Here is a 27,783-nt window from a genome sequence, read left to right on the forward strand (position 1 = left end):
AGTTGGTACAGTGACAGACAGGTAGATCAATGGAATAAAATTGAAGACCTAGAAATGAATCCACACACCTGTGTTCACTTAATTTTTAACAAAGGAGCTAAAACCTTCCAGTGGAAAAAAGACAGCATTTTCAACAAATGGTGCTGGTTCAACTGTCAGTCAATATGTAGAAGAAATGCAAACTGATCCATTCTTATCTCCCTGTAAAAGCTCAAGTCCAAGTGGATCAAGGATCTCCACATAAACCCAGATACACTGAATCTAATGAAAGAGAAAGTGGGGAAGAATCTTGAATACTTGGGCACAGGAGAAAATTTCCTGAACAGAACACCAATAGCTTATGCTCTAAGATCAAGAATTGACAAATGGGACCTCATAAAATTGCAAAGCTTCTATAAGGCAAAGGACACTGTCAATAGGACAAAACAGCAACCAACAGTTTGGGAAAAGATCTTCACCAATCCTACATCCGATAGAGGGCTAATATCCAATATATACAAAGAACTCAAGAAATTAGACTCCAGACAACCAAATAACCCTATTAAAAAATTGGGTACAGAGCTAAACAAAGAATTCTCAACTGGGGAAACTCGAATGGCCGAGAAGCACCTAAAGAAACGTCAATATACTTAGTCAACAGGGAAATGCAAAACAACCCTGAAATTCCACCTCACTCCAGTCAGAATGGCTAAGATCAAAAACTCAGGTGATAGCAGATGCTGGCGAGGATGTGGAGAAAGAGGACCACTCCTCCATTGTTGGTGGGATTGCAAGCTGGTACTACCACTTTGGAAATCTGTCTGGCAGTTCCTCAGAAAATTGGACATTTGCCAGGCAGTGGTGGTGCACGCCTTTAATCCCAGCACTTGGGAGGCTGAGGCAGGTGGATTTCTGAGTTTGAGGCCAGCTTGGTCTACAGAGTGAGTTCTAGGACAGCCAGGACTACACAGAGAAACCCTGTCTCAAAAAACCAAAAAAAAAAAAAAAAAAAAAAAGAAAATTGGACATCAGCATTACCTGAGGACTCAGCTATACCACTCCTGGGCATATACCCAGAAGATGCTCAAACATGTAATTAGGACTCATGCTCCACTATGTTCATAGCAGCTAGATTTATAATAGACAGAAACTGGAAACAACCCAGATGTCCCTCAACAGAGGAATGGATACAGAAAATGTGGTACATTTATACAATGTAGTACTACTCAGCTATTAAAAACAATGACTTCATGAAATTCACAGGCAAATGGATGGAACTTGAAAATATCATCCTGAGTGACGTAACCCAGTCACAAAAGAACACACATGGTATGCACTCACTGATAAGTGGATATTAGCCCAAAAGTTTTACCTAAGATACAATTCACAGACCATAAGAAGCTCAAGAAGAAGTGTGGATGCTTCAGTGCTTCTTAAAAGGAGGAACAAAATACACATAGGAGTGGAGACAAAGTGTGGAGCCTAGACTGAAGAAAAGGCCATCCAGAGACTGCCTCACCTGGCAATCCATCCCATATAGTCACCAAACCCAGACACTATATGGATGCCGGGAAGAGCTTGCTGACAAGAGCCTGATATGGCTGTCTCCTGAGAGGCTCTGGCAGAGCCTGACAAATACAGAGGTGGATGCTTGCAGCCAACCATTAGACTGAGTGCAGGGACCCTGATGGAGGAGTTGGAGAAGGGACTGAAGGAGCTGAGGGGTTTTGCAGCCCCACGGGGAAAAGCAACAGTGTCAACCGGCCAGATCACCCAGAGCTTCCAGGGACTGGACCACCAACCAAAGAGTACATGTGGAGAGACCCATGGCTCTGGCCACATATGTTGCAGAGGATGGCCTTGTTGGACATAAGTGGGAGGAGTGGCCCTTGGGCCTGAGGGGGTTCAATGGCCCAGTGTAGGGTAATGCCAGGGCAGGAAGGTAGAAGTGAGTGGGTGGGGAGAACACCCTCATAGAGGCAGGGGGATGGGGGATGGAATAGGGAGTTTCAGAGAGGAGACTTGGAAAGGGGATAACATTTGAAATGAAAACAAACAAACAAAAAAAACTAATAAAAGGGGGAAAAAGTTAAAGAGTCTCTTTTCCACTGTGTGTTATTTACTCTGTTTTCTGTTTCATTGCAAAGATGGATACATGCACTAACTGTAGTGAACATACCAACACACCTTGCTGCGTACTTGAGACTTCCTCCAATAAGAGCTCTCCTTAGGTGAGAGAAAGTTACTCAGAAGAGTGAGTTTAAGACTGAGGTATGCCCAAAAGAACTAAGTCATGGCTCCCTTGGTCCTCCCTTCCCAAACAGACTAAGAGCATGGAGGGGATGAAGGGTGCAATGTGGCTGGCAGTGCCCAGCATGTGTGAAGTCAGTCTCTCTGAGGTGTGGTGTGAAGGGATAGAGCAAAGCCAGGGGCACAGATGATGTCAGGAACCATCTTCCAGAGACCCATCTCACTCTAAATACAAGGTATAATCGACCCTCTCACCTACTAACACTCTTGGTGGATACTGAACCCAGGCACACAGAAACCCATACATTGTATATTTTCCCTAACACATGATAAAACTGAGCTTATACTAGACACAGTCAAGGATTAGCAGGACTTAGCACTGATTTTCTTTCTTTATTGAGAGCGTTTATCCCTTGCCAAAACTGGCATATTCAAATTGTCAGCAACTCTGCTCTCTTATGATCTGGGGCCATTATGAAGCAAGAGAGAATACATGAATACAGGCCACCAGTACTACAACATTCTGATCAGCAAGCAAACTTCTACTAACTAAAACAGGTAGACTACCAGTGTGTGTGGTGTGAACATTCTGCACAAGGGAATGATTTACATCCAAAGACAGCATGTACTTCATCAGGCTATGCAGTGTGGTCTATAACACTTAGAAGTTATTTACTCTGGAATTTTACATATTTTGAACTAGAACTGACTAAAATAAAGTATCAGAGGTAGAACTTTAGCTGTGAGCATCTACTATTGTTAGAACTTGGGTCCTATGCTATACAGAAGGTTGCAGTTTATAAAAAGAAATTCTCAACTGCAGCTCTGTTTCGGTTATAAAAATGAACTCAATAGAATACCTGGCAGGTGAAACCTCTCAGACAAACCAAATCAGCCTCTGCTGTCCTAACTGATGTCCAGTTTCCAACACTTCTGAGCAAATACCTATACAGCCAAGAAATAAAGAACATCTAGCTGGGCAGAGCTGATAGCAAGGGGCTACCTCATGGCTTGAAATGACCACTGTTAATGAGAGAGGCACTAAGAGAAAACTCTGAAACTGTACAATGTCAGCAAGGAGCAATTTGTGGAGTTATGGACAGAAACTTTTGGAATGCTAAATAAATGCTGTCAAAGCTCATAACACTGAGTCATACTATGTATAAATTAAAACATAAAACAAAAATACTTTACCTGTACCCCAAGATAAAATGATAAGACAGATTTAACTAGTAACAATGATGTATGTGGCTTCATTTTCTTTTACTTTTATCTGTTTTCATGTTTTGTAATATGGGGTAGATTGCACTTGTGTTTTTATATCATGGTCCTGATGTAGTACTTGGTACTTAATTTCAAGTTAATGATGCCAAAGAACAGCTCTGCTCAAACAGCACAGTGCACACATCAGCAGAGGACCCTGGGCACCCTGGCTGTGCACCTGATCGTCATTCTCCCTCCCTAGTATCCCAGCTGCAGCTACTCTCACATTTTACTACTAATCTTTAAAGGTGTAACAGGCCCTCAGTATCCACATCATAGCCTCGAATTCACATCATAAACAAGTTTTAAAAGTGTTACTACAAACAACTCAGGGTCTTCATCCCAAGGCTACTTGTTTCTCCAGTATCCGTATTTACCCCATGCAGTAGGCACATGGACATGATTCTTACCTAACAAGGAATAGTACTTAAAATCTTTGCATTTTCTACACACAACATAAATAATACAACCTGTTCTTTACATCAATAGAAGAAACTCATGTTCTTTTCATAGGTGAGGAGTTAGCAAAAAAAAGGTTCAATAAATAACAGAGTAATTTACCTCATTTTCCTTTTAGATGACGCCATCAGTTTGATGGATTGAAGGAGAAGGAATGACAGACGAGATTCAAATATACTAAGAAGTTTGATCACTTCTTCTCGATTAAGATGAGGTGAAGAATCAGCAGCTGGTGTAGCCTCATCATTCTTAGGCTAAAGACAGAATAAAGTTACTTTACCTAAGCTACCCTCCTCCCATATTTGATACACACACAGTGAAGGCTAAGCAGCCTCTTCAAATCCAGCAGACTACGGAATTATAAACAGAAAGCAGACCGAAAAGCTCCCTGATAAAGATACAGTAAAGCCCCCACACCTAAGAAATAATGACATAAAAGAAATGAATCCTACGTGGAATATCATGACTTCCCAGCACTGACTGGTTGTTACAGAAGCAACATGGAAACAGGTACTGCCTAGCCAGGACCTACCAGGAACGGAAGTAAGGGGTGGCAGGAGCCTGGGGCGCACTCAGCAGAAATGCTGGGCTATGCTGCAGAGCTTGTGGAACAAATGCTTCTGGGAAGTCAGCTGGGACTGAGAGCACAGCCTTCCCTGCTCTTGGAAAGTAAAGGCAAAGACACCTCCAAACCAGAGAAACAACTTTACAAGGCTTTGAAACTTCTAACAGGTCCCTTTATAACTATGGCTCATTAAAGACTGGGGTCAGTAATGCAATCATGCAAACACAGCTGCTGTGCTTTGGGGTTCCTGTGTAGTGTGTGGCCGTGAGCTGATGAACTTGGGACATGGGGACAAGGGAAGATAACTGGATCACTGGGTCCCAGCGTTGTCAATGCTGCCTCTGGAGAGTGTATCAAATAAATGTAAACTAAAGTTCTCAGGGGGTGGCTAAATGGGTGTGGGAGCTGCATGTGTGTTAAAGATTCTACAAGGCTAGCTGATTAGAACTTCCGTGACTGTGAAGAGCTGGAAAGCTGCAGGTCAAATCATCTTGGGCTATCTTTAGTACACTTCAAAGACATTCACTGCCCACCTGTGTCTGGCCTAACATCTATCCTTGTGATAATGAAGTAAATTCTTTTGGAATGTACAGATAGAACCCTAGCTTCTGCCAACCCAGACTAAAGATGCCCTCACATAGCAGCTGAGGCCTACCTAAAACAGATGCCCCTGCTTTCTTGTAACTTGTCTGCATGATATTCCCACCAGTATATTTATAAAGTCTGCCTTTCTTGGTTCTATTACTGTATGAGTTCAGGAAACTCGTGACATTCATCTGTGTTCCCAGGCATGATCAGGCATGTGGCTGCAGAATAAATGATCTTATTCTCCCTTGGTGATGAGAGCTATGTCTCTGCATCAACACTGGGCTGTCTTGTAAGTTTAAGTTATTACAAAGAGGATACTTCATGCCCTGTCCCATTCTGCATGTGGCCTGTTCCCTTTCCATGTCACCATGCTCAACATGGTTAAAGAGCCTTTACCAGGACAATGGTGCCTCTAATTGGCTGGATTTGCTGATGTGGATCACAATATGGGCCAATGAGCTTCTTTGTAACAACTTACCAGCCTCCAGCATGTTGTTATAACACACAAATGGACTAAAACTTTTAATTACATAAAAATACATTACTAATTATATTTTTATGTAGTGACACACACACACGTGCACACACACACATATACATCCATAAGTACGTGTCATATACCTGTTATATACATTTACCATTTAGCATCAGACATATAAAAATGTTTTCTCTAATTACCTGGTCACATTCCTCTAAAAGTTCCTTCCGAATGAGCTGGAACGCATGCTCAGTTCTTACCATGATATCAAGTGCCCCAGATAAAGTTTTTAACTTTCCAACATTGCTATTCTGACCTAAAATAAAAAACACAAATGATCATTCCTAAATGACAAGCCTATGAAGCCATCCAATGTTAATGTTACTGACTTTCAGTACTATAAAGGCAGCTTGTGCTAATCCTAACAAACCAAAAGTCAACTTGATTACTAGTTGAAAAAAAAAAAAGCACTCAGCCTACCTACAATATCTTTAACTTTTTAAAGTGGTTGCAGTAATGTTCACTTGCCTCAGCGTATGGTTCCATATGTTAAGCATACAATCTCCCTGGAATAGGAGCTCTAGTATCTAATGTATTAGTTTATAGGGGACCAATAGACAAGAGCCTGTGGTCCAAAGGTCATCCCATTATTTAGTTGGGTGAAGCTTGTTGAGTCAATTTAGTCCTCAATATTGGCTGTTCTACTGTAAAGTATCACACTTTTTTGTTCAAAGACAGATCAGGTGAGTATGACGCTCGTCTACATCCCTCAGGCACTGCAAGACACCTCTACACCTGTTCTCTGTTCACATTCAGTGTATGCAGGGCACTGCTGTGAATAAAGGATTAATCTCCATAGAAAGGTCTGGCCATTCTGTATGGCTCTCAAGGCCATCTATAGGTTTTTTTCAACAGTGCAATTTCTATGGAGTCTCTGGGCTGCAGAGTGATAGCTTATCTTTTAGAGAGGTGGGAGGCTAAGTTCTACCATGCACCCAAATTCTAAACACACTAGACTCCACATGTGGTAGGACTTCCGGGGTGGTTGTAACTGGGAAGTTACACATCACTGCTGGGATGAGGTGGGATCAGTAATACCTGCTCTAAGTACACAATGCAAGCTTTACTTCTGGGGCACTCCTGCTCTTCCTTGGCTGATTTTGCTGTAGGAACAGTGACTTTGGGGTTCTTTTGCAAACTGCAAAACCCCACAGACAGTGTCAGAGTCCTTAAATGTGCAGGAAGCATCAGAAGCAAAAATGGACATGGGAATTCCACATCTGTTAATGGTCACCTCCTTCCATTACAGTATAATCTACAACTTTCAAAATAGCCCACTACCTGGAAAGTCAATGGACAAGTAAGATGTCAGTGTAGATGTGGCATCTGGAAGGTAAGCCACTGACTATGTGAACTGCCTCTGGGAACAAATCAGACAACAGAGACGTGAGGAAGGTAAGCAGGACCACTATGCACTAGGGTGAACTAAGATGTAGTGTCACCAATGACAACACTTAGTAATACTGCTGATAAATTCCACAAAGCTGGCTAACTCCCCCTTCTCGTAAGTATCTCCATTATTTTTTCAAGATATTTATAGTACTAGAATGGTTCAAAGTGTTTTAATAAAAACATTGTTTTATTGTGTGGGGGGAGGTACATGTGTTAAGACACATGTTTGGAGGTCAGATGATAACTTGTGGGTCCCAGGGATGGAAGTCAGGTCATCAGATTTGGTAGCAAGTACCTTTACCTGATGAGCTATCTCATTTGCTTTTAAAATGTTTTCCAAAGGTAATTAACTACATCAATCCAACTGCGTCTCCAGTGACTCTCTAATAAAGTATGTGCTAATTATGAAGAATTCAAACATGTCAGAAAATTGCAAGATGCAAGTGAAAGGTTACCTACCCAGAGCCTAATCCATCCCATATACATCTGCCATGCATACACACTGACAGAAAAAAAAAATCAAAGAGAATAGTTTTAGAAATGGTAATGAATCCATTTCTAAATGGGTCTATAGGAAACAGTTCTCCTATCCTCCCAGAGTCCCTATGTACAGACAATAAACCTGTAGTTTCTTATTCTCAAGGGCTCTGTACCTCACACAAACTAAGTCACACATATTTAAAGTACATGTTACAATCTTTAATCAGACTGCCTGAGGTCAAAACAATTCAGATCTTGCCTTCCCATTCTGAAGTAGGTTATAGATTTTACAGGCTGAGCTTTCTTAATTCTAACATCAGATATTAGGCATACTCCAAAATACAAACTTCTATAAATGAAAGTTTAAATTTGTAATATTAAAAAATATTAAAAAATCAAGATGAGGAATTCCGGTCTGGGCCCGAGCATAGAGCAGGTCACAGGTGGCAGCTCTGTACCCAACCCCAGAAAACCGAGAGAAAGAGGGACTCCCAGGAGCTTGAACTCAGGCAGCATCCCAGGTAAAAATGAATCACCCGTGATGTCTGCTGTTAGAAGTTCTAATCCAGATGCTGGCCTCCAAACTTATACTACTCAGACCTTTGAAGGGCCACCGACAAGAACATCAAACAGCTAGAGATTGACATCACTAATCTGAAGAAATCCCTCGTTTCGCCGTCTGAAGAGACCTCCTAAAATCGCAAAGATCCTTATTGGACTTGATTTACTCTAGTACAACAGAAAAGGCTGTGTACAGCTCTTGACTGTGTACAGCCCTTAAAGAACAAGGTTGCCTTTACACAGACAAGACAAGGAGGGTTAAAGAGACCATGAAATAGGTAGTGAAGGCCCTAAGAAAAATCAGAGAAAGAGACAGATGAATGCTGGTACAAGAATTGGTTTTCAGCTTCTCCAAGGTTGTCAACCCTATTTCCTCCCATCTTGGGACCATTATTTGGGTTCTTTTTGCTTTTTTCTGCTGGTCCCTGGCCCTCAAATAGGCGGACTAACTCTGTGATACAACAGATAAATAATTTGGTAGCAAAACCTACTCAGATACATTATCATAAAGTTAGCTATGGAGGACCACGAGACTCAAGATGAGGTTGTTACTTTATACAGGGTGTTTCCAAAACCCATCTCCACCCAACCTAAAAGGGGGGACTTCTGCCCCTAGAACAAGCAGAGAGGGGCCACCCAGAACCCCCTCTGACAGGCGATCTGAATTCTTGCTTAGGCTGCAAGGCTAAGCACTGCAAGGGAATATAAATAAAAGATAAAAATATCTATCTGGGTTCCCTGAGGGACAAGCCTGACTGCATAGGGGTTAATGTCAAAAGTATCCCCTCTCCAGGAAAAAGACATCGGGATGGGTATGGCCCTCATGCCTCACTGGACAATGACAGGGGGACTGGAGCCATTACAAGGTCTCCTTCAAATACTGGAGGTCAGGCCTCTATCCCCGCCTTTGCAAGTTTAGAATTGCCACAGCCCTTCTATACTTAGAGAAGGGAGGAGATGTCAGGGGCAGCCCTGCTTACACACTGAAGGCCTAAAATCAGCCATAGGCCTAAAATTAGCAATAGGCCTGTCATACATGTATACTAACACCAAGTCTTGAGTCTCAGTGGAAAAATATTGAAACAGATGGCTATAAGCTAATGTAAACAGGCAGCTTTTGTGGAAATTTACAAGCCTGAGTAGTCATAGACCTTGTAAATAGGTAGCCTTGGCAGACAATACCATCTTAGATAAGGACAAGCGAGTCATAGGCAGAGTCATAGTGACTTGTCCCCTGAACCTTCACCCAGCCGATACCTGGTTTGGAAGATATCTGTATTCCCCCTGAACACCCACACTCCATTGTCATTCCCTTCCCCACATCCTGCCTTTCTGTGTTTATAACTCCTGTGTGAATGAATTACGATTTGAGAAAAAATAAATTATAAAAAAAAAAAAATCAAGATGAAATAAAGTTGGTACACTTCAAACAATAGTTGCCTTCCATATAAGAGGTCTCAAAAGCTAGCATTGCAGGCAAGGGGAGCTCTGGGCAAGAATCCTAGGGCAGGAACCCTGGAAGCATTAAGTGGTCAGAATGTTCTCTCATTCTCTGCTGTGATGATGACAATGAAGTCCTCTCACTTCCTGTCACCCTTCCCCATTTGTTTACCTATCTGAGCTCAAGCAGGTACTACAGCAGCAACCATTCCACAAACAATCAGAGCCCCCAGTGTCAGTCCCATATTTAAAGAGTGAGGAGCATGGATCCCATTCTGCTGCTTCTCCACCCAAACCTTTTCATACTTAAAAGTCTCTATTCATTTCTCTAGGTTTTAAAAAGCATTTCAAAAAAATGTAGGGAAAGCTTTAGCTATGGGCAAATTAACAGGAAAATGGTCCTGGCTTATATCCAAGAACCACACACATCATGGCCTCCCTTTAACACGATGCAGAAAACAGTCAACACACACGTATCTGAGAAGTCAGACTTACTGCTCATCTGAAATTCTGCAAATGCCACCCTTTCTAACTGCACTCTAAGCAGTTCACAGGGAGCGTCTTTGAGAAGCTGAAAGAGCTTTGCGGCTTTGCTGTAGTGGAGATCTGCCAGCACTCGGTGCTGCTTCCTAAGATGCTCATCACCAACCTACAAATGAAAATAATATGACAATTTAAAAAAGTTCCAAGGCTGGGGCTTCAGTATTATTACTCAACTCTGCTTGCATCACTCAATGCATTCATTTTTATTTTTTATTGTTGTAAGTTTTAAGTTCATTAATTTAAAATATCACTTAGTACCTGCTATGGAAATAATAAAATGAAACAGGAGACTAAGAACCATGAGTTCTCGATAAGCCAAGTGAGTTCTTGGCCAGTCTGAAATTACATAGCTGGTCTTTGTCTCAAAAATCTCAAGGAACAAAAGGAATAAAATTCAACGAAGAAGCAAGGGGCTCCATGTATTAGAGACAAGGCGGCAAATGACAGTGAGCCATGGGAGAGAAAAGGCAGTGTAACCCCTTCCATCAAGTTCTTAACAAATCAAAAAACAAAAAAACAACAAAACAAAAACCCCCAAAAAACCTAACCAGCCAAAAAAACCCCCCAAAAACAACTCATTCAGTCGTGTAATACAGAGGACCTAAACATGAGAGAACATCTGGAACAACACATCAGTAGGGAAGCCCAGGGCTCTACAGAGGAGCACTCTTCCATCCTCTGCATCCTCTGGCCTCTAGAGCAGGCACACTGGGGCTTCCCACAGTCCTTCAACTGTGTCCATGCTCCACTGATACTTTCTAGATGCTTTCCTGTGCATTTCCCACTTCACAAAGATGAGAGTTGTACTGTAAATCTTAATTTTGTACATGTGGAATAGGAGTGTGTGCACATGAATGCAGAAGGCTGCAGCAGCCAGAGGCACTGGATCCTCCTGGATCTGGAGTCACAGATAGTTTTAAGTTGCTGACTCTCTCAGAAAAACTACTACTATATAAAGCTTAACTACATTTATAACAAATATTAAGTAGCATACCCAGGAAAATACCTGATTTCCACACTAAGACACAATCATTTACAGAAGAGGAAAGTACATGTAATGGAAAACACCTGCACACACTCCTCTTCCACAAGTACATAATGAAGATTTACAGCACAACTCTCTCACCTCTGTGAAATGGGAAATGCACAGGAAAGGGAGAAGTACTGACATGCTAAGTTCTCCTAAAGCAGCGACATCAGCTAGCAGGAAGAAGTGGCATGTAAAACATACCAAAGCATTGGAGGAAAGGGGGATACTTTTAAATAAATGAAGCATGGAATTTAATCCGGATGGTCACACCTGGTTCCTCAGACAGCTGTGGTACATGGAAGCCAGCCTGTGATGGATGGTCGCAGCTCGGTACTGACAGAGGGGCTGCCGAGCAGTTGCCGAGTCAACATCGCAGTGCTTCAGGGACTTCATCATAGCCTCACTGACTTCCTTCTCAATCTGTTCAGATTTCAATGGAGAAGAATAAGCTTATAACTTTATACAAGCTTTCACATTAAATACTGCTTGCTAAAGATGACTGATGTGCAATATTAAATACAGGGATAGGTAGGTTGACTTCAGTTTAAAATTCAGAAAATCTTATCACCTGCTCCTGAGCTTTTCTGGATAATGGAGCATAATCTTGCTGTAGAGTCGCCATGGTGAAGTATGTAGTGGACAATTCCCAGTTCACAGAATCCCAAACAACTGGGTGCATGTCTCTGGTTCCCAATGACCTCAGCGCCTTCAAATAGTAATCTACGGCCTGTGAAGAGGGCAAGTGTTAAACATGTACAAAGAGCACACAGAAACGAGACATGTTTCAAAACACTCAGCCATCAACTGACTCTGGGAGAATTAACTAAAGGACAGCATCACCAAGAAGGAGGCAGGACAGTCAATGAAAGCATTTGGTAGAGATGACTCTGAAGCGGACAGAATGGCCCTGCAAGCTCTGTCCCTGGTGCTGCTTCCTGACTCAGGCTTGATGCAGGATGACGTGCTTTGTTGTTTTTTTCCCCACTTTAAGGGAAAATTACTTTGTATAACTAATAAACCACAAAAAAATGTAGTAAAATGAATTCTCTCATCCTCATCTTCAAATACTGGCCACAGTACTAGTCACATTAAGCTCCATCCCCCAGCAATTCTTATTATATTTCATGTAAGTATTTATTAAGTGTTGTGGATACACAAGTGTTTTTTCAAGTCACTTTTATTTTAAAATGTACTATGTCAGGTATATATTCCATTGAAGGCTAAATTTAAAGTTTCAAAACAGCAAATAATTTAAGTGCTCATATCTTTTTATAAATTTTTTGTTTTTATTTACTTACTCTGTGTATACATGCATTTTTTTTGTTTTTTGTTTTTTTTGTTTTGGTTTTTTGAGACAAGGTTTTCTCTGTGTAGCCCTGGCTGTCCTGGAACTCACTCTGTATACATGCATATTAAAGTCAAAGACAACTTATATGAGTTGGTTTTCTCCTTTGACCATGTGAGCTAAGAGGACTGAACTCAGAGCATCAGGTTTGGTGTCAAGTGCCCTTACCTCCTGAGTACACAGGCTCATTTCTTGTACTTGCTCTCTCCAACACTGGAGACAATGTGACAATTTGGTAAGTCAACCCCTCTCTCTGCAGGGTAGCTTGTAATCCTCCTGCCTCAGTCTCCTAACAGCTAGAGGTACATGAGTGCAACAAGCAGCCCAGGGTCATTCCTTAGACTGATGTTTAGTGTGTGTCTGTATCTGCTGTATATGTGGGGATGCATGCAGAGGCAAGAGAGAACAATGGGTCCTTAGCAGCTGGAGCTATGGGCAGTTGTGAGCTGTCCTACATGGGACCTAAACTCTGATCCTCTGGAAGAACAGCAGGCATTTCCAATTGCTAAGCCATGTCTTCTGTGCCATGTTCAATTTTTTACTATAATATAAACTGTAATTTTTAAATAAAAACACTCATACTAAACATTTAAAAAGTTATTTGCCCTTTTGCATATTCAAGTCTCTTAACTTTTTTTTTTTTGTAACTTAAGGATGTATTCATCTGTGACCTTACCTGTCATTTGTGCTCTGATCGTTTCTACTAGATTGTGACTTGCTTCCACATTTACTCTCTGACGTACATTTCTATCTCCCATGCTGGCTGGGGCACAGAGCCTTCCACCTGTATCTTCTGGTACTTTCTCTCTATACCCATCTTTAGTCCCCTGAACTCCAGCCTCATCAACACCATCTACCTAAGCATCTTTCCCCCGATAGTTCCACAGGTCATCCTCAGCACTAACACCCCACGGTTCCTAAGAGCTATCTGTTCCTTTGTCATCACAATGCTGTAATCACTTTTAGTTTATTTGTTGGAGCAAAGATCAAGTTCAGATGGATGAGAGTGAGTAGATGAAGCTTGATGTGAAGGCAACCACCTTACCTTGCTGTAATACAAGCCCTCTTCTGGAGAGAACTCCCGTTTGAACTCATCCTCTGCACCACAGTGCGCCTGGGCACAGACCCGCATGAGTCTTCCTGTGTTGCACAGCAGAAGGGCAGCATTTGTAGCATCATCAATCGACTCAAAGTTGTGAATCCCCTTTTCAAAACAAGAAAAGCTTTTTTTCCACAATTGTTGCTCTGCAGCAGACACAGATTTGCTCACTTCACAAAGAAAGAAAGAAAACAATTGCATAAGCAGACATCAGTGTCAACCCAATGGGGTCAACTGCAGCACTCTCTCTGATGCCTGTCACATGAGGAAATGCATTCTTCAGGAGTCACTGGGGTAAATCACTAACTCCCACTAGTTTACAATGTGACAATACTTAGGGTCAGGTCTTTGAAGAGGTGATTAAAATTAAATGAGGTCATTAGGAATGAGACTCTGATCCAATATGACTAGGGGAAAAGACACCAAAGGTATACATAGAGAAAGGGCCTTGTAAAAGCACAGTAGGAAGGTGGTGGCCTGAAAGGCAAAAAAAGAAATCTAAAAAATCCAATAGTGATATTGCCTTGACCTGGAACTTCCAGTATTCATAACTGGGAAGTTAAATTCTAATATTTAAGTTACCATCTGAGGCACTCAGTAGTCCCAGCAGGCCAACACAATTAATCACAGCCATTCAAAACCAACCAAGTAAAGACACCTGAGCAAGAAACTACATTATTAAACTTCAAACACACATCATGGTTCCAATTGAGTTTTAAGAGGTTATAGTTTATGTTTTATATAGTTCTCCTGGATTCTTACTATATACCACATGTTCTCTCACTGACAAACTCCAGATGTCACTTAAGCACTCAGGTTCTCCCACCAACAATGAACTTTCTTTCTTTTTCTTTTTTCTTTTTTTCTTCGAGACAGGGTTTCTCTGTGTAGCCCTGGCTGTCCTGGAACTCACTCTGTAGACCAGGCTGGCCTCAAACTCAGAAATCCGCCTGCCTCTGCCTCCCAAGTGCTGGGATTAAAGGCGTGCGCCACCACCGCCTGGCGTAACAATGAACTTTCTAAAGCATCATTTGTAACCCCTGGGCCAAGCATGGTTCACAACTTAGCAGGCATAGATGAGTTCAGTTTATCTGTGGCCCTGAGTTCTAGCCAGGCCCTTTACCTTCTCATAGCACCCAGTCTTTCCACTAAAAGCCCCTCTAATGGCTTCAGCTACCAACCTTATGGGGATGCTTTTCAATCCGAGGAGCATCATCCCTTTACAGCTCTCAGCACATTTATAATCAACTACTAAATTAGATCTTTCCACATGTACAGTCCACTGGTGTCACAAATCAACAGTGCAGCCTGAGCCTCTACTCACTGCTTCCTGAACTCCATGCAGTCTTCTGCTGCGACCCTCATCCCAGGCTCTTGTGCTCTACACACTCATGCCCCAGAGCCTTCCCTTCCTCATATTGGCATCCAGAGATCCTTTTCAGGGATGGCCAACGCAACTTTAGCATCTTTCCCAAAGCCTTCAAATACCCTACAACTGGGACAGACAGCTTCCCCATCCACCGCACTGCATGTATGTACCTTTTAGCATATTTCCCAGAGATCTGCAATTATAGCAGATTTTAAAAGTGGAAGAGGTACACCTGCACATCCAAATACAGAACCTGGCACAGGCTGGCTGTCCAAGCTGTTTCTGAATTGACCAGTCTACAGTATGGAAGATACTGGAAGGAACGAATCCCAAGGGGAAATACTGTTTTCTCTAGTTCTATTTCTTAAGATTTTAAGCAGAGAATCTTGTAATTACACATCCTCGGGTTCCAGTTCTTTGCTCCACCCACAAACAATACAACTGATTCTCAAGTACAACTGGGAATGAAGAGAAGGCCATAGGAGACACTCACCTACTCGCTCACCCTGTAGTGCAGCAGCCTGATTCATGTAGAACACACCGATTTCATTTCTAATGTTTCCCATTCTCTTCAACACTTGCACATAGTGTTCTGGATTCTGACTTTTTAAGTCACTGAATTGCAAGATTTCATTAGCAGCCTCATAACATTTACAACTAACTGAAAGCTGACTTTCTAAGTCTGTAGATAGATCTGTTGCCCATGCAAATCCTAAGAAAGAAAGAAAGAAAGAAAGAAAGAAAGAAAGAAAGAAAGAAAGAAAGAAACAAAGAAAAAAAGAAAGAAAGAGAGAGAGAAAGAAAGACAGAAATGAATGAATTAGATATATATATCAGGAAGTGATGTTATGAGCTCTTACTCCTTAATACATGTTAAATGCCTGACATTTTAAGTCAAAAAGAAACTGCAATACAGTGTAAATACAGACTCTGTCAACAAAACAAAAATTGTAAATGTCACTGTAAAATGTCTATTAATAAAATGGTATTTTCCTAGAATATTCATGTTTGATTAAAATAGTATTTTCATGTCTATAAATACCAGCTATTTCTACCACTCAGATCTTCCAGGCTACTTGTTTTGTTTGGACTGAAGGGACTAGCTCCTGAAATAGAACACAAAGCCAAACTTAAGCCACCAAAGATACCAAAGAGGCTGCTGAGTGACACCAGACTCAGCATGGCACTACATCCAACCCCTGGGGAAAATGTGGTACTCCTGCTGTGACACCAATGCATGGGGGAATATCACAAAGTATTTTAAGTGAAGTAACTATGACGAGAGAAGTAAAATCTCTAAGGATTTTCTCTATTAAAATAATTATTTTAGAAAGAGAAAGGGAAGGGTAAAAATACTAGGAAATGATACATCTCTCTCTTCTAGCATTCTACACTAACTGTAATTATCCAAGACTGATACTACACCCTATTGGAGTGTGCTCACATGGCTGCTCTAAGCTGAGGAGCATGCTCCTACGGTTAAACCACTCTCTCTTGGTATGAGCTTTCTCTTAGCTCCCTGGGCTCATTCATAAAGTACTTAATCCATTTTCATCAACCATTTTTTTTTCCCCAAAACCCTGGCTTGCAGAGTTACCTAAATGTGTACCCACAAAAATCTCATCAAGAGTGAGTAAAGGAAACACAACTGTACTCAGACCTTAGTTAAAATATCTGAAGATTATCAGATACAAACACATAGGATCATGCTCTGTTTCATGGTCTCACTATGTAGCCCTGGCTGTCCTGGAACTCACTATGTACACCAGGCTGGCCTCAAACTCTCAGAGATCTGCCTGCCTATCTCACTTTGGTGAGATTAAAGGTATATACAACCACACTCAGCCACGGTCAATTATGGAACACTTAACCAAAAGGCTAATGTTCCTGACACTTTTGCAGCATACTTCCTGAGCTGAACAGATCATCCCACTGTGAACAGGAAGATGTCTGCATACCTTGGCAGCTGGATTCTCTGTGGAGACTGTGAAGGATCTCCTGGTCTTCTTTTGTTTGGTAATTAAACTCCTCAAGATGTGCTGCTCTGTTATTTGCATTCTGGGCCAGCATGAGTTGGATGTCGCCACAGAGTGTCAGGTATTGAGAGAGAAACAGCAGCACTTCAGACAGCATGTTGGTACAGAGGCAGCAGTAAGTATCTGTTTGAACAATGGTGAGAAGGAGAGCCCACAAGGACGTTAGAACTGATACTCATGGCAAACATGAAATCTGTGCTATGACAGCCACTGTCCACAGCAGGTGGCACTGGGTTTCATCTATTTCATAACAAGATGTTACAACACTGCTAAAAATAAAATTCAATATGCTGCTTTAAAATTGAATTGTTTGAGGAAGAGGAATGAAGGTTCACGATGACTTAATGCTTCCTTCCCTCCAGGGCCTTCAGGACATACTCAATTATGGTGGCTTACCATGGCTCTGTAGAGCTAGCTTAATGTATCTCAGCGCCCTTCCATACTTCTGAAGACTCATGGCAGCATCCGACAAAATGTAGTAGGCCTTTGATGACTTGAGAATTAGTTGAAGTTTCATTTTATGTTGCCAAGAACCAGGGGTCATTCCAGACTGCCCAGAACAACTGCCCTTCTGAAGGGAGCCCACTGTAACAGAGAGAAACATCACATTTTGTCTGAACTTAAGTCTCAATAGAAAATGAAAAAATACCCGGACTCAGGTACTACTGGCAGGCTGAGACTGGTAACTTATGGCAGAAGAAAGCAGCAGTGTCATGGCACCTTTGTGTGGGATTTCTAAGGTCTTCAACATCTGCCAGCTGTCTACAGTTTCTGTATCACACTACTAAACAGTATATAGACTGTAAAACAGAGCCTGTCCCCAGATATCAGATCAGCTTTTCTATTCACACACTAAGCTGTTTCCTAGCAGTCTTCTTGCACCTACTACTGATCAACTAGAGCCATTTCGTATCTGTGGCCTGCAAAGCTGCTTGCTCTTCCCTGTACTTTACTATTTTCTCTATCAAGAACACTGAAGTTGCCAGGTACAGTGACTCATGTCTAACATCAGCACTCAAGAGTCTATATTTGAGGCCAGCTTGGGGTACAGAATGACAACCCTGTCTCTAATGAAACCACAACACAAAAACCAATCCCATCTAGGTCCAGTCTCATTACTGTCTTCATTCTGTGAAATAATCATTTTTACACTAATCATGGTACCAGACACATAAAACAGTGACATAAAGTTAAAGGAGTACCTTGCTATCATACACTGCACCAGAATACTCTACACTGATAAGAACTAAATACTGTGAAATGAAGAACACTCCCAGCCCATGATTTAACTCCCTCCCTTCTCTCTCTCTCATTACTTTTTAATTAATGCCACATAATTTTTCAAGCTACTTTGTTGCTATGGATTGTGCCTGCATCCTTGTCTTCTGTTGCCATAAACATTTCCTGCAGGTGCGGCACTGTGAGAAGGTCTTGCTCACAGCTGTATGTACTGAGAGCTGTTTAACACAGGAGAAGAGGATTAAGTCGTTTCAGTGCAGACGAACTGGTGATATGGGACAGCAGCAAAGAGAATGTGAATGAGACTGATATCCTTTTTTTCTTTCTTTCCTTTCTTAAATTTTGTGTGCCTTTGTTATTTTGTGTGTTATTTGTGTGTTATTTCCCTGGAACTGAAATTACAGACAGTTGTGAGCTGCCATGTGGTTACTGGGAATTGAACACAGGTCAGCTGGAAGAGTAGCCAGTGCTCTTAACCACTGATCCATCTCTCCAGCCCCATCTTCCCTTTTCTTAAGCCTCACTCTATAGCCCAAGATACCATTGAACTTGCAGCAATCCTGCCTCAGCCTCCCAAGTGACAGGACTACAATTGAGCCACCAAGCCCACATTGGAGCAGGGTTTTTCAACAGGAAAGAGAGGCAAGAAAAGACATTTTAGACAACAGTGAAGTCCTGGTGCAGTTCTCTGAATGCAGAATGAGCCTTGTACACAAGGAGCACCACTAAGTACTAGAGAAAGAAATCTATCCCCTCTTCCCCTCTCATTTCTACATGTGTATTACTTTAAAACAACAACAACAAAACAGACTTTCAAATCATTAAAACAAAACAAAAAAAGCTAGAACTGGGGGATAGAGATGATGGCTCAGTGGCTGCTCTTCCAAAAGACCTGGGTTCTGTTCCCAGCACCCACATGGTGACTCACATCTGTAACTCCAGTTACAATGCCCTCTTCTGGCCTCTGTAGGCACTACATGCATGTGGTAAACTGACATGTATGCAAAACACCTATACATATCAAGCAAAAAATGAGTAAAACCTCAAAAAAAAAAAAAAAAATCAAAACAAAATAAAAAAAACCCAAAACTGGAACTGATTATCACAGTGTAAATGGAAAGGTAAATACAATTCATATTAAGAAACAAGATTTGTATTTCCAAGTAAGTCCACACTGTCTTTCTATGAGGTGACTTAGAGGGACCCTCCAGAAATTTTAAAAGCTATTTCTAGCTTATTTGACTATGGTACAATAGCAGCCATCTCCTGTAGGTGCTCATAATGTGCACAGCTCTAAGCACATGATGCTGTTAGTTCTTTACATCTTCTTTTAAAAACTTTTTAATGTATTTATTTAAATGTAGGAGTACTGCCGGGCGGTGGTGGCGCACGCCTTTAATCCCAGCACTTGGGAGGCAGAGGCAGGTGGATTTCTGAGTTCGAGAGTTCGAGGCCAGCCTGGTCTACAGAGTGAGTTCTAGGACAGCCAGGGCTACACAGAGAAACCCTGTCTCGAAAAACCAAAAAAGAAAAAAAAAAAAAAAGTTGGGGTATTAATACCTAAGTGCTACAAGAGAGCCTCAGATTCTTCACAGATGGTCAGGAGCCACCATGTGGTTGCTGGGAATTGAACTCAGAACTTCTGGAAGAACAGCCAGTGTTACTAACCACTGAGCAATCTCACCAGCCCACCTTTACATCTTCTAAGAGCCCCTAAAGAAGCTGCTGTCAGTGTCTCCAGTTTGAGAAAGAAAAGGCAGCTTAACTGAGTAGAGACATGTCCTTCAGACATGTCACTTCAGGGAGTGGTCTGGTTCTCTTTGCTCTTAAGACTCCAGACATTTTACAAGACCAGCAATTCTCTATAACGCTGTTGGGCTTCCCAAGGTTGACAACAGGAAGCAGGAGGTTCTCAGTAGAAAACTGTACAAAATCTCAAAATTATCTTTCAAGGAAAGGCTTCCCTGACTTTTCATTTACATGAATTCCTTTTTCTCAATCCCTTCTATATATTGGCCTTCTATATATTGACCAATGCTATATATTGGCCTTGACACAAGCCTTTCTGGCTATAGGGTAGTATGTTACTCTACTGAAGACATTACGTGCATATCAACCTACTTACTTTTGTCCAGGAACAAGGCCATCTGCTTCTCCAGCCCCTCAGGACCACCCCTTGTGGATTCATCTTCATATTTTAAGGGGATAGGAGTGCTGGGGTCAGCTGCTGGAAGGTCACTTTCTTTTTTGATGCTACTATCTACAGATTTTAAACCCTTTAAAAAGTAAGAACACACAAATACACAGCTTTATTCCATTCTTAAAAAGAGAAACATTTGCTACATCCCATTCACTAGCAGTCAACCGGAACCCAAGCACACAGCAGCATTTCTACCTCAGATATTTAGAACTACGTATGATCTGAAAGATTGGAAAAAGAATGATTTGGTTTTCACTTTAGATGAAGAAAATAAAATCACAGCAGGGCATCATCCAGATCATTAGGACACTAACAAACACCTGCAAATAAGCACAGACTGCTTGATCAATGAGGAACAAATCTAGACTTACCTCCAACACATAGCTAAGTACGAGTCGACAGCGTTCTTCCGTGTCATGGCAAACGGGAAACGCACAACTTGGCTTCAGAGACAAACAATGACAAGTTACCAGCTTGCTACCACAACAGACTAGCTCTCAATTCCCAAAATTATTACAACTTTGCAAAGCAGTAATTTAGAAATGTGCTCTGTATTGCAGTTGGTGAGGTATCTGATACAAATGTTTTCAGCACTCTTTCAAATCTTGCTTAAGACTCTGTAGCCCAACACTTAAAGTTCTAATAATTCTATTTGATATAAATGAAAGAGCAAGGGTAGTAATGCTTTAGAAAAATGCACATCAAAGCAAACAGGTCAGCTTAGCTTTTACTAGCGTTGACAGCAGCACACTGATAGTAACACCATCCACTTAGTAGTAAGTTAACAAGTACCACCCATCACCCAGAGCCCTTCCCTTTCTGTCATTTATTTGCTTAATTAAGAAACAAAACCTGTTAACAGTTCCCAACTAAGTGGCATTAAATGCAAGGGCATGTCACTTTGCTGATTCTGGGGAAGCGAAAAGTCACTCAGATGACTCAGGAGTTTATCAGAGGACAAAGTGAGTAAATGGAGAATTAGGAACCCAAAAGTGCAAACTCCTAAGTCATTCCACACAGGCCAGGCAAAGCTTAGACATGTTCCCAGGAAGATGACACTCTTCTGTGTGCCCCAGACACTGGGAAAGAGTGTTCTCTATAAAATCCGAGGATCTTAACACTCCATACCATCTTTAAATCATCCACCTGTCCTGAGTCCAGGACTCTGTTACAATGCAGTTTCCCCAGTACACGTTAGTAGTAATCACTGCTTTAACCGGAAAAATGTGATACTCAGGCTAAATGTAAACTAAGATTTAGACAGACAGACAACGACTTATTTGTAAGCACATTACTCATCCTAGATGGAAGCTTACACTCTGGCTAAGAGAGAAAACATACAAACAGGGCTATCAGGTACAGACAGGCTCTGAGAGAAATAAAAACAGTACAGTTTGGCCAAAGTGATCAGGGATCCTGAAGGAAGAAGCGGCACCATTTAGTCAAGACACAAGCCTAGAAAAAGGCAGCCATGAAAAATACATCAGGAAAAGCATGTACTAAGCAGAAACAGCACAAGATAACCAACTCTGATGCCTATCTTTATAAAAAAAAAAAATTAAAAAGTGTGGGAGTAAGAAAAGCAGGTCAGAAAAACCAGGCAATGACTTAGGGTAAAAGAAAGTTATGCTTTCAAACCCTGTACCTAAACATAGGAAGGCAGTGTACAGGAAAGTCCACTGTTGCCAACAGAGAGATGGTAGGGTGGTTAGTGTGACTCACGCCAAGAAACAGACCTAAAGAGGATGAAATTGTTAAGGTTCACCTGGCCCTAACCACAGCAGACACAAGACCACAGAAACAAGTACTGGCAACACAGTGGTAATTCACCAGTTTTCTCCACATGGATACCAAAGGGCCATCCCCTTCTCAACTCTGATTCTTTGCTCACTAAACAAATAGTAATCCACCAACAGCTCAAATACTAAACAGCAATGCCCGGGGAAAGAAAGACCAATGCTATATATTGGTCACCAGAAAGGAAAATCCCCCTCATAAAAAGTGGAATATGGACTCCCAGTTAGCACATTTGTTCACCATGGCTTTACATAATGTGGGTCAGTTACTTCAGGTAATTTTACTTCATTGTGCATTTCTAAAGTCAAGTTCTAGAACTCAAAAGTGAGTTATAAGAATGTCCTATTTTGCAAGGATAGCAACATAAATATAAATAAAGCTTGCTTACTCTGATCTGATGAATCGACTTGTATTTTTCTGGTACTGACAGTTCTCCAACAGACTTAATTATAGCCACTGCCTTGTTGTCGTCTGCTGGGTCAGAGCTGGTGCTGTAGGAGCCATTCTCATCACTGTCCGCCATCTCCTCCTCCTCCTCCTCACTGTAGCTTTCATCCGAATTCTCATTTAAAGGGGAGTCTGAACTTTCTTCCTTTTTAGGTTCATCCAACTGGAAAAGCTCTGAAAGCATGTAGTTGGCTGAAGCAATAATCTTATTTTAAAAAAAAAAAGAAAGAAAAAAGGAAGAAATATATGTAAAGAATGAAGCTGCCTCATCACACTGAAATCTTAGGGGAAGTCTAAAGATGAGTTGTTTTCACCACGATATCACACCAAGGACAGTTCCCAATCAAAGCTACAAATACCCTGGGTGTGCTCTGTGAAACCTAGACTGACTGTTTTCTTCCTTCTAGAAATTAGGTGTACTCTGGGTTCTCCTCCTCCTCCACTGCAGACAAGCTTTCATGTGTAAAGTGTCATAAGTAGAATATTAACAAATTCCATCTCATCTCAAGTGAGTGTCTCTTTATAAACTGTGATGGCTAATCTTTAATAGGCAACTTACAGTTACCATATAACCTATGGTTAAAGGGAAAATCTATGAATGGAACTTGGGTTTCCCTTACTAACAAATCTCATTTCTGTAATAAATCTTTAAAAGACTTTCTCATTGTGATAAAGCAAAGGAAAAATGCACACTCTACTAAGATTCCATGAGTGCTTGTCACTAAACAGAACTGTACTCAGCTGCAAGCAGTTAGGGGGATACAGTATGGAACAAGGATCTGACCAGGTTCCACTGCAATAATTCTCTATTAGTATTCCAGGACTGGCTTACTCATCAGACATGGCAATCTTACTTGAGGATGTCTGCTTTTGTCCAACAACTTAACACAGTTGAGAAGTAATGTTCTAATAGTTCCATAGTGTTTCTTGTTTTGATTTTTCTTCATCATCATGTTACAAGCAACCCTGAAAGAAAAGCATGTTAGTTTCACTACTCACTTAGCTTCTCCTGCAGGATATAATGAAGGCTCATCCTGTATCCTTCAAATGGAGTAATTGATGCAAAGAAGCACCCGATGCTGCATCTCAATCACCCACCACAACAGGTTACGCAGCAAGGCTGAACATTATTCAGTATAAAGTGTCTGTGTATTTCACTGCCCAACACACTGCAACCCCCAAGCCAGCCCCACTCTGCCATTACATAAACATTAAAAAGCATTTAAAAGCTTTAGATTAGATAGTGGAACTATTTCCTTATCTTAAAACTTTTGCTTTCAGACAGGGTCTTGCTACATGGCCTGGAACTGGTGATACTTCTCCCTCAGCTTCCCAAGTGTCACCATACTATACTGACACCTGAGTTCTTCAAGGACTCACTTGTATAAGAGGATAGCCACTGGCATCGTGAATGGGTTCTGGTACTTGTCTTCAGTTTCTTCACACAGAGTCGTCAGGTCGTAGAGCTTCACAATATCACTGCCGCTTGCTGAAAAGAGAGAAACAATTTACCTCATGGTACAGCCCTCACGCAAATCACTACCGTCCATTCGAGCATTAGCTTACCTTTAAAGAGCCAATAGGTATGCCCTTCTTTGGTACAATTAGATTTAAGAAATGATAAAATATTTTGTGCAATGTCTTTTATAACTTTAGTAGAAAAATTAGAGTTTTCCAAATTGGGGATTTCTTCTGTCTTTATCATTTCATATTTCTGTAAAGCACAAATGAATGGAGTTTAGGAGACACTGAGGTTAACAGCAACTTACTGTTAAAAACCAAGTAGGTAAGTCCTAAGTACAAATGTATGTAGCATATAGTTTAAACCTGTGTTTTTCAATCTTTTCTGGTTTCAACTGGCAAAGGGAGCTGAGGGCCTTCCCTTGCCCATAAGGGGATCGATCACTTGTGTCATTTTCTTGGAGTGACCCCAGGAGATGCACTGTTCCTACCAGAGCATGGACAGACCACTCTTCTCCACCTGATGTTTACAACTAGGAAGATAAATGAAGGTGGACTTTACCCATCAAGCTTTAAGAATCAATCAAGCACTCACTCTCTCGCACTCTCTCTCTGTCTCTCCCCCCCACCCTCCCTTTGTCCCTTTCTTTCTGCAGACACATGTATCAGTGGGCCAAGGGTAGAACATCACTCCAGATGTATTCCCTGAACCTGCAGAATTTTCCTTTGCAGGAATGGAGCACGTGGCAAGAAGAAAAGTTGTATGGATCCTACTATTGATTTTATATGTGTGCGTGCGTGCGTGCGTGCGTGCGTGCGTGCGTGCGTGCGTATGTATGTTTGTTTTTGTTGTGTTTGTATTGCTGGGGATAATGCTAAAAGTCTGTCACCTTAAGCAAGTACTCTGCTAAGACCCAGCCAAGTATTACTACCTTTAAGGTGCCTCCACATTTTTCCAGTTTGTGTTCTGTGCAAATTGCCCTCAATAACTCTTACCAAGCTTTCTGATTTAAGACTAGACATTCCTAAGGATGTGTCTCATCCTTCTATACTATAGTCCTCAATATGGTAATCTCCTTCTCCAGCACTTCACACTGCACTATCCCCTTCAATTTCACTTCTGTGTGGGAACTCCAATGTGTGACTTTATATAATAGAGTCTTTGGTGAGGAAACATATCAGCACCTATCCAGATCAAATGCCAACTTTTTCTCCAGCCCCAGTGTCTTAGTTAGGGTTTTACTGCTGTGAACAGGCACCATGACCAAGGCAACTCTTAAAAGAACAACATATAATTGGGGCTGGCTTACAGGTTCAGAGGTTCAGTCCATCACAGCAGAAACATGGCAGAATCCAGGCAGGCATGGTACAGGAGTAGCTGAGAGTTCTACATCTGCATCTGAAGTCTGCTAGCAGAATACTGACTTCCAGGCAGCTAGGAGTAGGGTCTTAAAGCCCACACCCACCAGTGACAGAGCTACTCCAACAAGGCCACACCTCCTAATAGTATCACTCCCTGGCCCCCATAGGCTTGTTCAAACATATGAGTCTAAGGGGGCCATAACTAAACACAGCATAATGCAAAATATATTTAGTCCAACTTCAAAGGTCCCCATAGTCTACAGCAGTCTCAACAATGCTGAAAGTCCAAATTTCAAAGTCTCTTCTGAGACTAATCTAATCACTTGACTAATTCCCAAAGCAAGACAGGAAACCAGCTGGGCAAATCCAAACTCTACGTCTCCATGTCTGATGTCAAAGTGGTCTTCACATCTCCAACTCCTTTTTCATCTTTATTAACTGCAACAAATTACTTTCTCCTGGGCTGGTTCCATTCCCTGTTAGCAGCTTTCCTCAGCAGATAGACCATAGCTCTGGCATCTCAAACATCTTGGGGCCTCTAAGGCAACTTCAATGTTATAGCTTCTTGTTCTATTGTCTGGGATCCACACATGATCTTCTGGGCTCCTCAAAGGGCTGGCGTCACTTCTCCAGTTCTGCCCTCTATAGCATTCTAAGCTCAGGTTGATCCACTCTACTGCTGTTCTTGGTGATCATCCTATGGTACTGGCATCTCCAATACACTGGGGTCTTCTGCTGCAACTAGGCTTCACCAACAGCCTCTCATAGGCTCTCTTCCTGGTGCCAAGCCTCAAATCCTTTGCATGACTCCTTCAGTCCTGGGCTATCAACTACAATTGAGACTGCACCTTCACCAATGGTCTTCCATGGCTTCTCACAGTGCCAAGCCTCAGCTGTTCTTCATGACCCTTTCATGCCTTTAAACCCAGTACCACCTGGGAGACTCTTACATATTACCAAGTACAGCTGCAGCATGAGTTACAACCTTGTCTGTCTCTGGAAGACAACTTCTCTGTGCTTTCAGAAAACACTTCCCAGAAGATTTCACCTCAGTGATGCTGGTTTCTTCTTAATCACTACTAATTTCACAGCTCCAGCTAAACAGGATCAATTGTCCTAGTAGTCCCTTCTATTTTTCACTCTAAAGCCAGAGTCACATGGCCAAAGCTGCCATGTTTTGCTGCTTGCTGGGGCTGGAGTGTGGCCTCCTCTTATTCTATTACCAGCATTCTGTTTTCCAACTCCCTTTCTGCCTAAGCTTGGCTTTTCTGTAACTTGCTCTGTAGAATGACCATGAACTCAGAGACCTGCATGGCTCTGTCTCCTGTAATGTTGGGGTTAAAGGTGTGTACCACCATACCTGGATCTAAATTTAGCTGGGTAGGATCTCACCCCTAAATCCTACTCCCTTATCTACTATCTCCTAGAACAAAAGATTCAGCTCCATACCACTTCCTGGTGCCTCTTTAATATTTAAGCCATACATTTTATATTTTTCCTTACTAAGCTTGCTACGTTTATTCAAAATGCTCTTCATGAGACTTAGCCAGAGAACAAAGTCTGTGCTGGGTGTTTCTGAGAGTTCCTTTGCCAATGCAATTAAATCTGAATCTTTCACCTCACACAGACTCTTCTGACAAGGGCAAAAGCAACCACATTCTTTACCAAAATATCACAGAAACAGTCTCTCAGCTACATACTAAAATTCTTCTCTGAAACCTCTAGAGCCAGGCTTCCACAGTTCAAATCACCCTCAGAAACAAAGTCTTCCTTATTCCTAGTAGGATAGCCCATTAAACTCCACTTAAAGCACTCCATTGCTTTCCAAACCCAAAGTTCCAAAATCCACATTCTTCCAAACAAAAGCATGATCAGGCCTATAGCAGTAATTAATACCCCAGTTCCTGGTACCAACTTCTGTCTTAGTTAGGATTTTACTGCTGTTAACAGACACCATGACCAAGGCAACTCTTATAAAAAAACAACATTTAATTGGGGCTGGCTTACAGGTTCAGAGGTTCAGTTCATTATCAAGGCAGGAACATGGCAGAATCCAGGCAGGCATGGTACAGGAGTAGCTGAGAGTTCTACATCTGCATCTGAAGTCTGCTAGCAGAATACTGACTTCCAGGCAGCTAGGAGTAGGGTATTAGGGCCCACGCTCACAGTGACACACCTACTTCAATAAGATCACACCTACTCCTTGATCCAAGCATATACAAATCATCACACCCAGCATCCCTAGCAACTGCATCTTAAGAATACTCATGAGACACTTTTTATGATTTCCTCATTCTGAAATGATTCAATGCCCCTATCTCAGTGAACTGTATCATTGTC

At 41.7% G+C, this 27,783-nt stretch overlaps 1 protein-coding gene across 2 annotated transcripts in view; it reads right to left on the minus strand.

Moving 5' to 3' along the window:
- Edrf1 (erythroid differentiation regulatory factor 1) overlaps window positions 1-27,783 on the minus strand; it is a 42,632-nt gene that overhangs the window by 3,566 nt on the left and 11,283 nt on the right. For both annotated transcript variants that reach the window (XM_028772529.1, XM_028772528.1), the window contains exons 10-24: window positions 24,187-24,334; window positions 24,001-24,109; window positions 23,475-23,586; window positions 22,562-22,825; window positions 20,748-20,819; window positions 20,302-20,452; window positions 17,334-17,522; window positions 16,860-17,060; window positions 15,395-15,613; window positions 13,479-13,702; window positions 11,657-11,815; window positions 11,359-11,508; window positions 10,011-10,164; window positions 5,783-5,898; window positions 4,054-4,205 (exon numbers count right to left, since the gene is read on the minus strand). In XM_028772529.1, coding sequence (XP_028628362.1) covers window positions 4,054-4,205; window positions 5,783-5,898; window positions 10,011-10,164; window positions 11,359-11,508; window positions 11,657-11,815; window positions 13,479-13,702; window positions 15,395-15,613; window positions 16,860-17,060; window positions 17,334-17,522; window positions 20,302-20,452; window positions 20,748-20,819; window positions 22,562-22,825; window positions 23,475-23,586; window positions 24,001-24,109; window positions 24,187-24,334 — 2,420 coding nt within the window. The remainder of the gene's footprint in view (window positions 1-4,053; window positions 4,206-5,782; window positions 5,899-10,010; window positions 10,165-11,358; window positions 11,509-11,656; window positions 11,816-13,478; window positions 13,703-15,394; window positions 15,614-16,859; window positions 17,061-17,333; window positions 17,523-20,301; window positions 20,453-20,747; window positions 20,820-22,561; window positions 22,826-23,474; window positions 23,587-24,000; window positions 24,110-24,186; window positions 24,335-27,783) is intronic.

This window comes from Grammomys surdaster, unplaced genomic scaffold (assembly GCF_004785775.1).
Source record: "Grammomys surdaster isolate TR1022 unplaced genomic scaffold, NIH_TR_1.0 214, whole genome shotgun sequence".
Taxonomy (NCBI): domain Eukaryota; kingdom Metazoa; phylum Chordata; class Mammalia; order Rodentia; family Muridae; genus Grammomys; species Grammomys surdaster.